Source organism: Panthera leo, chromosome D1, assembly GCF_018350215.1.
Source record: "Panthera leo isolate Ple1 chromosome D1, P.leo_Ple1_pat1.1, whole genome shotgun sequence".
Classification (NCBI taxonomy): Eukaryota; Metazoa; Chordata; class Mammalia; order Carnivora; family Felidae; genus Panthera; species Panthera leo.
Window position 1 is genome coordinate 87,626,322 of NC_056688.1, and position 14,760 is coordinate 87,641,081.

General features: G+C 45.9%; 1 protein-coding gene across 1 annotated transcript in view; it reads left to right on the plus strand.

Moving 5' to 3' along the window:
• Positions 1-11,489, plus strand: part of KIAA1549L (KIAA1549 like) — a 265,919-nt gene extending 254,430 nt beyond the window's left edge. The window contains exons 19-21 of the mRNA XM_042906019.1: positions 1,493-1,641; positions 2,796-2,947; positions 8,318-11,489. Of these exons, the coding sequence (XP_042761953.1) occupies positions 1,493-1,641; positions 2,796-2,947; positions 8,318-8,599 (583 nt within the window). The 3' untranslated portion in view covers positions 8,600-11,489. The remainder of the gene's footprint in view (positions 1-1,492; positions 1,642-2,795; positions 2,948-8,317) is intronic.
• Positions 11,490-14,760: the final 3,271 nt, after the last annotated feature.

The window sequence follows — 14,760 nt, forward strand, 5'->3', positions numbered from 1 at the left end:
GTTGCCTCAACTCTCTGGCCCCTGTTTCCTTATTGTAAAATGAGGGAGACGACCTAACTGATCACAGAGATTCTAGGATTCCTCCAAGGGGGCTAAGTGTATGGGGCAGAACATGGGAGTTTTCCTCGGAAGGGTTTTCTAAACTAGTAGCAGATGCCTGGAGTAGTATCTGGGAAGCCAGGGCTGTGGGAGAGATCAACCAAGAGAAAGATGGAGGGATCAAGAAAGGAAGGGAGACCCCACATTACTGAGCCTCCAGCAGCCACCCTGATGTAGGGTCAAATCATCACAGCCTCTGTGTTTAACCCTCCCTGGGCAATACTGGGAAGCCTCAATTACTCCTGATGGTTCTGAATGCCAGGAACTTCACGTCAGTCATTTGTGGCCCATTTGCTGAAGGCCAGTATCTGTTTCTTATTTCTTACCCACCAGTCTCTTCCCCTGCCCTTCCACCCTGTCTACCGTCTTGCCAAATATCAGCAGGTCACTGCTTTCCATATAGACCCAGACGATTAGACCACGGAGGAGCCTCGGAGAGGGGTTCATCCACCCCTTTTGTTTCACAGACCAGGAAACTGAGGCTGAGCGAGGGGAGGTAGATAGAACCCACACCCCCGCCTCCTGGTCCGGCTGCGGTGCTGTGGCTCTGTTCTGCTATTACAGTGACAGACACTTGGCTGCTCAGAGCTGGCAGCCTGCCACCTGCTGTGGCTGTCTTTGCCTCCTTCCATTTTAATTTTAGGAGCCTGAAATCCCTCTGTGAAGGGGAGGTTAGAGACTGGCTAAAGCACCCTTTATTAGAGGGGAGAAGCTGGCACCCGTGGAGCCCAGGCAGCCCTCTTCTCACTGGCATTCTGAGCACTAAGTGGAAATATGATGTGTTTAATGGGCCGGATTCTCTGCTCGCCTGTGGGATCGGGGGACAAAAAGTGTTCTGTCATTCATAACGCCTAGAAAGTGCTAGGCTCCTGCTTCCGGGAGCAGTCCAAGCTTCTCAGAGCCTTGGGCTTCTTGCTACCACCAGCAGCAGGAAACTGTGGCCCTCTGGCCCTCGCAGGTCACCAGCCCTGGTGTCTGGAAGGGGAGCGACCAGGCACACCAGACGGAGCCTTCTCATTGGCTGCTGATGATGTCATCCCCCCAGGTCGACCATCCCCAGCTAATACCCAGCGCTAATTGCCTGGCTTATTTTATGTGGAAATTAAGTGTGCTACTCCCCAGAGACACAAGAGCCACCCTCGGGGGAGCACTGACCTTGAATATCTAAAAATGACTTAAGTTCGGGCCACCACAACCGCTGCTCCAACTCCAGACGCGCTTGGCCTTCTTTGTTATTCAGGGGAGGGGGGGGCGGCACATCCAGGCCTGAGGACCCCCACCCTCGTGGGGCTTGGAGACCGCCAAGGTCCCCTGAGGCGACCCCCAGAGGTGCAAGCGGTGGGAACCTCGCCTTGGGTGGGAGCGGCTAACGCAGCCCCTCTGCACCCCCCAGGTCCACCTCGGACGTGGGCAGCAAGACCAGGATGGCCGAGTCCGCAGGGCCCGAACCGGCCCAGCTGCACGACAGCCCCTCCTTCGCGCAGGTGTCCAGAGGCCCCGTGTCCGTGGCGCAGTTGGACCAGTCGGCTTTAAATTACTCAGGTGGGCAAGAGGAGAAACGCTGAAAAAGGCCAGTGCTGTACCCCAGCCCCACCCCGGTGCCGTGCTCTTTGCACTCCCGCACCCCCCAAATCCACACAAGCCATCTGCTCCCTGTCATCCTTAGCAATCCAGGCAACTGTGTGTCTGACTTCAGTAGCTCTGGTTGGAAGAGCTACTGTTCTATTTCTTTAAAAAATCTGAAATATGACAAAATATTAAGGTATGCTACAGTAAGGGTATATGCTAACATTTGCCAGACTTCAGGGTTTCTTTTTAAATTATTATGTATCTTTAAAGCATTGCAGACAGAACCCTCCAGCTCTATCTCATTCCCCGTCTTCCCAGACGTAATCCCAGTTCTTAAATTGAGGGTGCTTTTTGCTACATATGTGTGCATATCCAATAGTGCATATTAAATGCTTTTGTTATTTTACATGTATACGAGTGATATCAAACCATACATTTCCTTCTGCATTTGTTTTCTTGACTCAGCATTGTTTTCAGGATGGGTACATGTTGGTCTAGTTGATTTGTTTAAACTGCCACATGGTATTGAATGATATGACATGCCAGTTTAACCTTTCCCCTAATGAGGGACATATTGGTTGTTTCCAGTCTTTTGCTATTAGAAACAATGCTGAAATTAACCCCAAGGTTTTTTCATGCCCTGATCGCTTTTTTAGTCTATTCAAAGCATGCCTTTTAGACTAAAACTGCGAACACTTAATCGTCAACACTTAACTAAAGAATTCACCGTGTCCGGAAATTCCATCAGTGGAATCCATTCCTTTTGGTTCCTTTTCTGGGATTTTTTAAAAACACCCATTCTCCCTGGAGAAACGTATCTGGACACTAAGGTGTCCCTTCTTCTTGCCAGTAGGTCAGGGGTGTTGGGATGGGGATGGGGGAGTTGGTGAGGGTTCAGCGAGGGGAGTTGGGCCATCATTTCTCTAGAAAACCAGGTCTGAGTCATAGCAGATGACTGGGCAGGTGGGCAAGGCTAGGGCTGCAGGTAGAGGTCTGCTCCACACCTCATTTTCCCCTCCCCCCATGCCAGAGTTCGCCGTTTGCCAGCTTCCCCCAGCTTTGTGCGAATGTCAGCCCGGTAGGTGGGATGCTGGCCTAATCCTCCCCATCCATCTCCTCCATGCCAGGTAATACGGTGCCGGCAGTGTTCGCCATCCCAGCTGCCAACAGACCTGGCTTCACCGGCTATTTCATCCCAACGCCTCCCTCGTCCTACAGAAACCAGGCCTGGATGTCCTATGCAGGAGAGAATGAGCTCCCAAGCCAGTGGGCCGATTCGGTGAGAGCCTCGCTGATTCCCTCACAGCCTTACCTGCTGGACACACTTTAGGGAGAAAACAGATGAGAGGTTGAGACAGCGTTTTGTTATCTCTGCCCCCTTCCCACCAACCAGGTGGCTGACATCAAGCATTTTAGTGGAGACAGTGTAGTCAAGTGGGATGTCTTTTGAGAGAAAACTTGAGACCCACCTTCCGGTCTGGATTCTACCTCATTCTAGCAGGGCATCCTTAGTCAAATAAATTTTCATTGTAACCATCATTTTTTGAGTATTTTCTATGTGCCAGACATCATGTTAGATGTTTTATTTATATTATCTTATTCTTCACAACAATCCTATCCGGTAGGTATTATTATTCCCATGATGTGTCCCATTTTGCAAATGAAGAAACTGAGGCCTAGTCAGGTGACATGACTGTCTAAAGCCACACAGCTTTAAACCAATAATAATAATAATAATAAAACTAAAGCCACACAGCTTTCATAAGGTGCTAAGGCCAAAATTCAAACCTTCATTGGTCTGTTTCCAAAGCCTTTATTAAATTTGTTCCTTTTAGTTTTAAAATTCTGTAAAAATTTTAGATGGAGTATCAGAAGATATAGTTTTAGAAACTCAAGATTGAATTACTTTGCACATAGATCCTAAGGCATTCTGCCTGACTTCCAGCAAAGGGTTGTGTTGTTGTGACCCCCTGGTTCCATGCTCTATCATAAGTAGGAGCATATGGCACAGTGGACCTGGCCCGGCCTAGACCAAAGAGGGCAGCAGCCAGATGAACCTGGATAGTCACACCCAGACCTGTCTCGGAGTCACCTGTCAAGGGCTGCTAAGTGAGAAAAACAAGCAAATGAAAACATCACAATGCTGGCCTCTGGTGTGGGTTGCCCCAACCCCTCTGTGTTGTCATCCATCATGGATAAGAAAGGCAGGCTGTCTCCCAGACTTAACTTGAGGGTCACCTGGGGATGAGTGTCATTTTAGGGTTTGGTCTCAACATTTGAAATATATCCTAGATTTATCAAACATCTAGCCCAAGGCCTGGGTCATCTTTTCTCTCTGTCTAAAACCCTGAGGTTCATACCTTTTACCCCTACAGGTTCAACTCAGCCTCAGCATTGGTGTCTATTCTTAGGGTAGTGATGCCACGTCTAAACAACATCATTGGGGTAAAACTATCCTACATATATTAATTTTCCTGATGATCAAAGCTTATCCCTTTAATTTTCAAAATATTTAAAAATGCATACTATCTTGCATTAAAAAATTCTGGAATGAATTATATCTCCCCTCCCCTCCTTTAAAAGAGGAATGTAATTTGAATTGTCTTTAAAAAATGATTCAGCATCATTAGGATGCCTTACTATACTAAAATGACATTTGCAAGATGAGCTCTGATGGTAGGATTATCGCCCCTACATCAGACATCTCCAAAATACTATAATTTTTGAAGTTATTACAACATTCAATATGATTTTTCTTTCTTTGACCTTGCTCCCAACAGAGCTTATATTGCTGTCAGTGTCCCCACTTCCACAGATATACTCACCTTAAATATGCTTTTCCTAATGGGCTATTTTCTGCAAATGGGGCATGTCTGAGCTCATTAGAATTATTTGTCAAATTGGAGTAAATAAGCTTTAAGAGTAACTTGTAAGGATTCCCTATTGTTAAGTCTACAAATCTTTTTTTATTTTTTTTTTAATGTTTATTTGAGAGAGAGAGTGAGAGAGTTGGGGAGGGGCAGAGAGAGAAGGAGACACAGAATCCAAAGCAGGCTCCAGGCTCTGAGCTGTCAGCACAGAGCCAAAAACAGGGCTTGAACTCACGAACCGTGAGATCATGAGCTGAGCTGAAGTCGGATGCTTAACCACCTGAAACACCCAGGTGCCCCAAGTCTACAAATCTTAATGTGAGACTTTATGGCATCTGGTTTGGTTGTTTGTGGGCTTTTTTTCTTCCTTTGTCGTGCTCAGCTGTTTTAAATAGCTAAAATCACTGGGTATGAGTTGATCAATTCAGAGCTTACTTGACTCCATAATTCCACTTACAGTCTAAACATAATGTGTGCTTTTCAGAAAGTAGATGATACTTAACTTGTGCTAATTAAACAGTAAATCTACAGCTTTGTCGGTTCACCCTCTGTATGGAAAGTTCCAGTGGGTACTCTGGAGGAGTCAACAGAAGTGTTTTCCAAAACCTCTTGCTCTCAAGACACAGATGATAGCTTAGCTGGGCTAATGGTGACTTCCAGATGCCTTTGGGTTCATATTGCCTTAAAGATGAAGGAACAAGAACCCAGCAAATCAAAACCTAACCTTCCTAATGGGATGATCTGATCATTCTGGGCCCATCCTCTCAGTATTAGGGAGAGTTAGTTTTCTATTAGTTGTTTTTAAGAGGAACGTGATCACCACAACCTAAATGGGTCTTTGCTGGGGCCCAGTTACCACCTGCAGTTAAGCAGGGAGGTTGTGCCCATGCAGGAACCACACCGGGGAGAAGGACAGGTGATTTCTCACATGTGAAAGAAAGTGCAGGAAGCTCAGAGAGACTGAGCTTGTCAGCTTGAGAAATTGGGACAGGGATGGTGTCCGCTTCCGCATCCATCTGAGAAGGAGAAAGGTCCCACCATCATTTGGGTGCCTGACCTTCCCGATCCCAGGTCTCCAGACTTCAGGAGCAAGCTCAGATAAAATCACCTCAACCTGGCTTGACAAATAGGTTTCATCCTTGGAGCTGGATGGAGAAGGATTGGGAGGGGTGTGCTGTGATCAACAGGTGATGCCTGCCATGGGCACTGCCTAGGAAAGGGGCGGTTTTTGCCAGTCCTGAATTTTGGCCAGCAAGATGTGATGGCTCCAGCCTGAATCTACTGTAAGAGAGGAAGAGCTTCTCGTCTCTTCGTCTTCTCTGCTTCTGGATATTACCCTGAGGGCACTCCAGTGGAGTCAGGTATCCCTTGCCTGTCCCAGCCATTGGTACCAAGATGCTTGATGCTGTAGAACTGAGGGATCTCAAGAGTTGGACGCTCACTCTAAGCTCCAGCTAAATTTGGAATGCAGAGAAAGGAGATATGACAGCTTCCCTCACAAACATATGGCACCAGCGGGTCATCCTCCAGTGATTTTCCAACTGTGTTCCTCAGAACCCCGAGTTCTATGAGACTCCCTGCTATGTACCATGCATAATTCTGGGCACTGGTACACAGTGATAAGCAAGCAAGACACAGTTTTGCCTTGACGAAGTTGGTGGCCTGAGACAGGTGTTGGCATCTTGGGTGATGGCTGTTACTCTAGAGAAACTGCACGGAAGCACCTTACAGGGAGCCCTTGGCTAACGTAGGGCAGGGGAAGGTGTCCTGGAAGAACGAACGTTTGCGCTGAGACGTGATGGGCAAGTCCCCTATCCTGGCTGTGGATCTGCTTCCCTCCAGTCACCTCCTGCACATTCCTAGTGCTTGTGGACCAAGGACATGGACAGCTCAACTCTGGTTTTCCTCTAAGGTGTAAGGGAAATATGCACAGCCCTCACCCACCATTAGTACCCATTTGCCACTTTGTCTTTCTTATCAGGTCTTGGGAAATTAAAGCCCCAAACTTTGGGACATCCATCCTATTACTTCTTCCCTCACTCCGGTCCCCATAGGCCCTCACCTAGGCCATTGACGTAGCCTCACATCTCTCCTCTTGACCTCCAGTGGGTCTACCTCAAGAGTGTCCTTTCTAGAATACAGGCCCCTCCTCTGCCTGATGCACACTGGTGGCTCCCTGGCCAGGTGTCAGGCATCCATCTCAGAAAGCTGCCTTCCCAGGAGGGCTTGTCAGAACATCCCAGGCGGGGAGTAGAAGGAGGCCACTTTCCTGCTAAATATTCACCCGTCCAAAATTTCTGATTCTTCACCCAACCCATCCTACTCCATCCTCACCAGAGCCCAGACAAGTATCTCTGTAAAGAATGGAAACATGCTGTATTCCTCAGAAGTGTGCCATAGAAAACTAGACTCTGTAACCTGGCACTTGGTGGCTTTCTGATCTGGCCCTGCCCATCTGTCTTTCCTGAGCTCCTTCCATACGCTGTACATCCTCTCTGGTCAGACGAAACTCCCAAAGCATCCCTGCATCCCCGTGCACACCCAACCTTTGCCTTTGCTTTTCCTCTGCTCGGAAGCCCCTCCCAACTTGTTTTCCTGGCAAGGGCCTATTCATCTTCCAGACACAGCTAAGCTGCTGCTCCCCGAAAGCCGCCTGACTCCCCACACGTGTCCATTCCTCACAGCACCCTGTGCCTACGTTGTCCACAGGCATTCATCCCACAGGCTTCCAACTAGCATTATGGGATATAAAGGCCTTTTGTGGGTTGCCCTTGAACAGAATCCCCATGTGTGGCACTGTTTCTGTGGGAAAGTTGATCCTGAATTGCAGATCACTGACTTGTCCTTATTAGTAGATATGTCCATATATTTAAGCACAGAAGTATGTGTCTTCCACTTTTTTTTTAATTTTTCTTTTTAACTTTTATTTTATTTTTGAGACAGAGAGAGACAGAGCATGAACGGGGGAGGGTCAGAGAGAGAGGGAGACACAGAATCTGAAACAGGCTCCAGGCTCTGAGCAGTCAGCACAGAGCCCGACGCGGGGCTCGAACTCACAGACCGCGAGATCATGACCTGAGCCGAAGTCGGACGCTTAACCGACTGAGCCGCCCAGGTGCCCCTGTGTCTTCCACTTTTAATGAAAAGAAGAAATTTTTCAAGAAACCAAGATCATATCCCAGATCTGAGACAGTACAGTGATTAACTCCCAGCCCTTGGCATCAGACAGACCTGCTCAAAGCATATCTGAGTGGCTTGTTAACCATGTCACCTGAGACTGTGACACTCTTTCCTTCAGTGTCCTCTTCTGTAAAACAAGGATAACAACATCTACCTCCTAGGTTGTTGCTTTGAGAATTAAGTGAGATAATGTGTGGAAAGCCCTAAGCATAGGACTCCTTCAGTGTTAGCAGTTATCGTTGGGAATAAATCCCTGAGTCCTTTGAGGTCCATAAAGAACAGTACTTCTGTTTGCTGGATTGTGCTTATGTTAAAAAGGTAGGCAGATAGATTCAGGTGGAGACTCGGGCATGTTCCAGCTGTTTATAGCAACCTTCAAAACACCTACTTAATTCATCCAACCAGCATATCCAGCGAGTCCAAATTACCTATTTTCTAAACAGACTCCAGGTTTTTTATGTGCACGGTGGTCTCCCATTTTCTTCTGGATCTCTTTCGTTGCCTTCAGTCCCCTCCTGCGTCCAGTATCAAGCGTGTCCTGTGACTTGAACCCCTTCCTAATCCCGGGCCCTTCTCTTCTCTCCCGACACCCTCTGCAGGTCCCCCTCCCAGGGTACATCGAGGCTTACCCCCGGTCACGTTATCAGCAAAACTCTCCCTCCAGGCTCCCTCGCCAGTACAGCCAGCCAGCAGGCATGCACCCCAGCCTGGAGCAGGCCCCGGTGCCATCCGCGGCGGCCTCGCAGCAGAGCCTCACCGAGAACGACCCGTCTGACACGCCCCTGACCAACATCTCCACGGCAGCCCTCGTGAAGGCCATCCGGGAAGAGGTGGCCAAGCTGGCCAAGAAACAGACAGACATGTTTGAGTTCCAGGTCTAATGCCTTAGCCCCGTGGGACTTCCAGACTCTGAGGAAGCCGTCTTCTGCTTTCTCAGCCTAACGTGTTGGGACTTGAGGCATAGACCATGTGTGAGTCTTTCTCACCCTCAGTCTCTGAACAGGTGAACAGTGGGGCTTCTGGGCAACAGAGGAGACTCTTGAACAACTTGATTCTTGGCTTATTCAACTGATTGTATGTCAAGAAGTCCCTGTGTGGGACCATATGTTTGATAATCTGTGAAGTTAAATGTTTGAACTGTGGGTGTATTTCCCTTTGGAGCCTTAGTCACAAGAGACACTAACTAATCTGCAGATCCCTATCCAATGCCACATTTTAATAAATCACCAGAAGGGGGAGAACATTGCTCTGTCTTCGGTGAGTTCTGCATGTTAACTCTGTTTCTGTGTTAAAGGCAATGCAGGCATCTGATTAAGCACCAGACTGTACTCTCTCTCATTCAGCCATGACTGTAATTGTTAAAATCTCCTCCGGTCTGTAAAGGAGGCACGGACTCCAGCCAAGAAACTTCAGTCCTTTTCTTTCAAAGGTTCATATTCAGATGAAGTGGATCAAAATCAGGACTGTCGATGACTGTACCTATAAATAGTCCTGACTCTTTTGTCCTTCCATTAACTAAACAAAGGCTGAGAAAGAGAGCAGATGAGAGGGAATGGCGGATTCGTGTTGACAAGTTTCTGAAGAGGTGTTGTTGTTTTGGAACTTGAGCACCCCGCACATTGGGATCTCACTGAAAGAGAATTGGTGCTAAGAGCTTTTAAGATCCTACAAAAGAAAAACAGTCATTTGTGGAGGTTTTTCTTTGCCTTGCAATGAAGGTGGCCTGAGAACAAGCTTCTCTCTTTTTTGAGATAATGGATACATGGACTTTGACAGGAAAACCTCTGTCTCTTCAACAGCGATGTCCAGCATGTGCTGCTGAGCGATACAGAAGGAAGTAGCAATTGATGCCTGTTTGAAGCAGAAAGAGTGGACTCCTCGGTCTCCCCAGGCTGCAGCCTCTGTTTATAGGAGCTTCTGAATGTAGAAAATCTGTTGACTTACATTTAAATGTAAATAACATTTTTTTTAAGTGTATGGAGTTTGCCAGTTCCCTCCCTCCACGCCCCTGTAGTTAATGGATGCAGGAGGACATTTGCTGAAAGGACAGGGCTGCTGACCTTGTGACCGTGATGTGGTAAATGACGTTCCCTGGCATGGTGAGTCAGCTTCTAGAGCTCTGGGTGGACACTGCCTCACAGCCCTGAGGCACCAGCTGCTGACTGTCAGTGCAAAAGTAAAACTTCAGGTAGCCCAGGAGAGGGAACACTCTGGTTCCCTCACCAACTCTGCTGGGGCTTACCTGGTGTCTGTTGGAGAACAAGGTCCTGTCCTGCCTTCACCCATGACCCATCTAGCTTCAGCTGTGTCCATGCCTTCTTGAGCCCATCTTTCCATTTCCCTCATGAGTTTCTTTGGTCTTTACTGAGAGAAGGTAGAAATTTAAAAGTTGAGAGAAGAGTAGGAGTGGAACTGATTAGAATGGGAGATTCAAACTGTCAAAGCACAGACTTTTCAAAGAAGCTGTTTTTATTTCCCAATGGCAAATTGCCCTTTCTGGAAAGTTCCGGAGATGATGTGTCATGGTATCCCCAGACAAGTCTCTTGTTCAGATGATATTAGGTAGTGTCCTTTTGGTATGCTGGTTGATCTTTCATAGTGTTAGTTTTTTGTTACTTAAAAAAAAAAATCAGCTATAAATAAAATGTATTTTTGTAATTTCCATGTGTATATATGGTATATTTCTACCAATGGCCAGTTGTTGTAGTCCAAAACCTAAATCAGCTTGCAAAACACTGTGGATGGTGCAAGATTTTATTGACAGATTAACACAATGCCTAAGTCTATCCAAATAGGTATTCAATGCACTTGAATGAACAAAGAGCCAAAGAAACTCAGCCTTTTCATGCAAATGGTATGAGTCTGATAAAGTCAGCCACATTGTCCCGCCTTATCAATAATATTAATATTTCATCAGTGCAATGATATCAACCCAGTACTTTGTCTACTTGGTAAATGCCTGGAAATCCTGTATGTGACAATGAAGTTTCAAGACCTTAGTGTAATTAAAATATATGCTTCAAAGACAATGTCTGAGCTTTGGATGTTCCAGTGACTTACAGAGAATGAGCCTACAGTCTGCAGTGGTGTGGCCCCAGCTTGCTAAGAGGATGGAGAAACAAATCATTGCAGTCTTTGCAGAACCCCATGAAATATTGAGTTCATCAACTGAGACGGCTAAAAATATAGCGTGCTAAATCAGACACTCTGATAAACTAGACACCACAGGTTTAAGAAAAGTATATGGAAGGAAAACCTTAAGTTGAAAAGAAATCAATCTGTTCATGTTTTTTTCCACCAATGGGGAGACAGCTGCCATTGCCAGATTTTCTGTGATTAATATGTGGTCCCTTCTCTGAAGAGTCTCCTGGTGTCATGGAGGGGACAGACGCCTGGACAGCTGCCTCTGAGGAAAGGCAGAAGTGCCTCATGGAGGCAAAAATAGAGTCCCGTGAGAGCCCAGGGGCTCTATGTTCCTCATGACCCTCCAGACAGTTGAAGAAGCCACAGAGGACCTTGGCAATCTCGGAGAAGGAATCAGAAGTCCAGAAAAGTGGAGTGACCTCCTGGAGGATTCCACCCCAAGCCTGCTGATTCATGATTCAGCTTGCTTTCCATTTCACCATGCTGCCTGCACGCTTGTCTGTGATGCGTTTCTTGAACTGTGCTAGGAAGTTTAAAAAGTAGACAAGGGTCATGTGAGGGACGCCCTATGTTCTTGTGAAGAAAAAAAAGATGATTGGATATGTAAAGGACTTCAGATAAAGTGTATAGAGGACGATGCATTTGTGGCATAATAAACACTTTTTGGAACTTGTTTTGATGTGAGTTTTCTGCCTTCATGAAAAGAAATGCATTTGGGCTTTTTCCAGAGAGTGCCATTGAGGAAACGGTGTTCCCAGCTGCTGTTCAAGACTGCAGGGGAGCAGTCCTCTCTCAGTGCCATGTATCCAAACAAGCAGGCGGTGAGGCCATGACAGCTTGTCATTATGAGGTAGCAGATTCTATGCTATGCATTAGGAGAGGCAGTCCCATGGTGCAAGAACATGAAAGTCTATTGTGTGCCCTGGTACCTATGATCTGAGAGGGCAGTGGTTACCTATGCAACAGCAAGTTTCCTCTTTCAGGGTGTGCTATTGTGCTATGGACTTAATGTTGTGTCTCAACCCCCACCCCACACCCCACCCTCACCTTCATATGTTGAAATCCTAATCCCGATGTGATGCTATTAGGAGGTGGGGGCCTTGGGGTTGAATAGGTCATAAAGGTGGAGTCCTCATGAATGGGATTAGTGCCCTTGTAAAAGGGATCTCAGAGAGCCCTCTTGCCTTCTTTTTTTGCAATGTGAGGATACGCTAAGAAGTCAACGGTCTTGCAACTCTGAAGAGGGTTCTCACCAGACCCTGATCCTGCTGGCACCCTGATCTTGGACTTCCAGCCTCCAAAAGTGTGAGAAATAAATTTCTGTTGTTTAAAAGCCACTCAGTCTGTCATACTTTGTTATGGCAGCCTGGGCTGACTGAGACAGAGTGGATTATATAAGCACCAGTTCTCTGGTCCTGGAAGTTATGTTGTGCACTTAATTTAAGAATTCAGCAGTAGAACATATAATTTCTGAATAATCTTGATGGAAGAACGGATAGGAAAAATATATATCAGAGTACAGATGGAGAAAGACAGGAATTTAAATACCTGACCAAAAGAAGAAAGAAAGAAAGAAAAGAAAATTCTTCTAACAGAAATTAGAAGAGACGGAAATTAGAGAAAATGGATCAAAAGACTTAAATATTGATTATAGATAAATAAGCTTCTTTTTTGTACCTAGGCCACCTTTTTCTATGCATTCAATGTTTAATGAGTAAAATAACAGATATTATTTCTAAAGTTTGAGAAAATAATTTAAACTTGATCTGTTCCTTCTACCACACACCAGAAAATAGTTTGGACTTTGCTTACAAAATACAGCTAAACACTCTTAGGGAAATATAGTGATCCAGCTTAGAGCAGTAACTGACTCAGATCCATGCTTTAGAAATTAAATTCTCCCCTATAGTCAGTCCCACCTTGAAGGTATTCTAGTCAAAGACCTTTGCAGGGACAGTTCACACTTGCTCAAAAGTGTGGGGGTTGACGGAGAGAACACAGGGCCATTTCATAGAAACAAAACACAGCTCCCACATGGGACACTCTTGCATTCTCTCACATCTTCTCTCTGTATGTGCTTTCATCTCTGTTTCTCTCTGTATATTCTGTGTATTTGCTCAGTTCTCTTGCTTCCCTTGGCCTTCTAGCATTCTCTGTTTTCTCTTTACTGTGTACACAGCCGAGAATCCATCCCAGGACCCACTCTGCACCACCTTTTCTTTCCTGTACCCACCCCTTTCTGGTACCATCTCTTCCCAAATATTGAGACTCTGAGCGGTCCAGTCCATCGGCCTGTGGAGGAGCCACCCTTGGGTCCTGTGCCTATCCAATCAGCTATAACCAAGGAGGTAGAATCCTGTAAGGCAAGCGTGGCCTCCTGGACTGACTCTTTCAGTAAGAGCCTTTGTTGGGGGCTAGTTCCCAGACCAGAGGAGGAGCGTGGGTGGGCAGAACCTTCAAAAGGAAACTCCTCGGCACTGGAATTGATCAGCACTCCAGACAGCAAGTGAGCCATCCCTGTGGAAACTGCCGCAGAGAGGACTGTCCCCCTTGACTTGCGCGTCAGGTGGAAATGCATGCATTTGAAACCCTGGTGGACTGGCCGGCCTTGCCCCAACCACGTGCCATCCCAGCAGCAGTGCTACTGATACGACTTCTGGGTCTAAGAATGATTTGTGGTCAAGCCCCAGGTAGCACCACATCTTGCTCAGCAGATAATAAATACTTGTAAATTGAATCGCATGATCTTAGCTCAGGTGCCATTAAATGTAGCTCACCACCACACACCTGCATGGATGAGGAAATTGATGAGTCTCTTTATAGAGTCTTTTGAAGCAAAGTTAGTGTCAAGTGGAATTGATATTATTGTGGCTCTGCCCTTCCAAAGATAATAAGTTAGTGTCCTGAGAATTGAAAGGTCTCTTGATTTCGCAAGGTGAATGGTTACAGATTAGAGTCCTAGCCTGTGGTAAGTACTAAAATGTAGGGGGCTTCTGGAAGGAAAATTTAGGAAATAGAATAGTGCCAGAAACAAATCCTTTTAGACAATGTTAAGTTGCTTTGACTACGCAGGTTTCAAAAACAGGGACATTTGTGAGGTGGCAGAATTTGTCTCCATATGTCAAACCCATACTTTAGTGAAAGCAATTACATAATGAAATCTAGAAATTGATTATTTTCATTCTCTGACCTTGGCCAGACTTTTATAAATTATGGAGGGAGGCTGTCAATGTATATTACATAAATTAACTGTGACCTCACCTTATTTCCCCCATCTCTTGCTTATATTTAAATTCACCCCACCCACATACTAACTGAGAGAAGGTTTGTACCAAACAGAATCAGAATATATCATTCATTGGTCTGGAAATCTTGAAGAAGCCATGAATAGTCAAGGCCTTAGACAAATCACTCTAAACCATTTTCTGACTCCTTATCTATAAATTGAGTATAATGGGGCACCTGGGTGGCTCAGTCGGTTAAGTGTCCGACTTCGGCTCAGGTCATGATCTCGCGGTTCGTGGGTTTGAGCCCCGCATCGGGCTCTGTGCTGACAGCTCAGAGCCTAGGGCCTGCTTCTGATTCTGTGTCTCCCCTTCTCTGCCCCTGCCCGACCCATACTGTGTCTCCCTCTTTTTCAAAAATAAATAAACATAAAAAAATTTTTTTGAAACAGTAAGTATAACACATCCTACCTCCCATGATGTTTGTGAGGAGCATATAGCATATTGTATCTGAAAATGATTTGAGAAGTATATTTGAAGGCATTCTTACTAAAGTATTAGCTTCATAATTCTGTCTTGTGTGGTGAAATATTTTAGCTCCTTCTATCTACTGAACTAATTGGTCACAAATTCTATAAAATAAAATAATATATATTCTATAAAATAAAAAAATG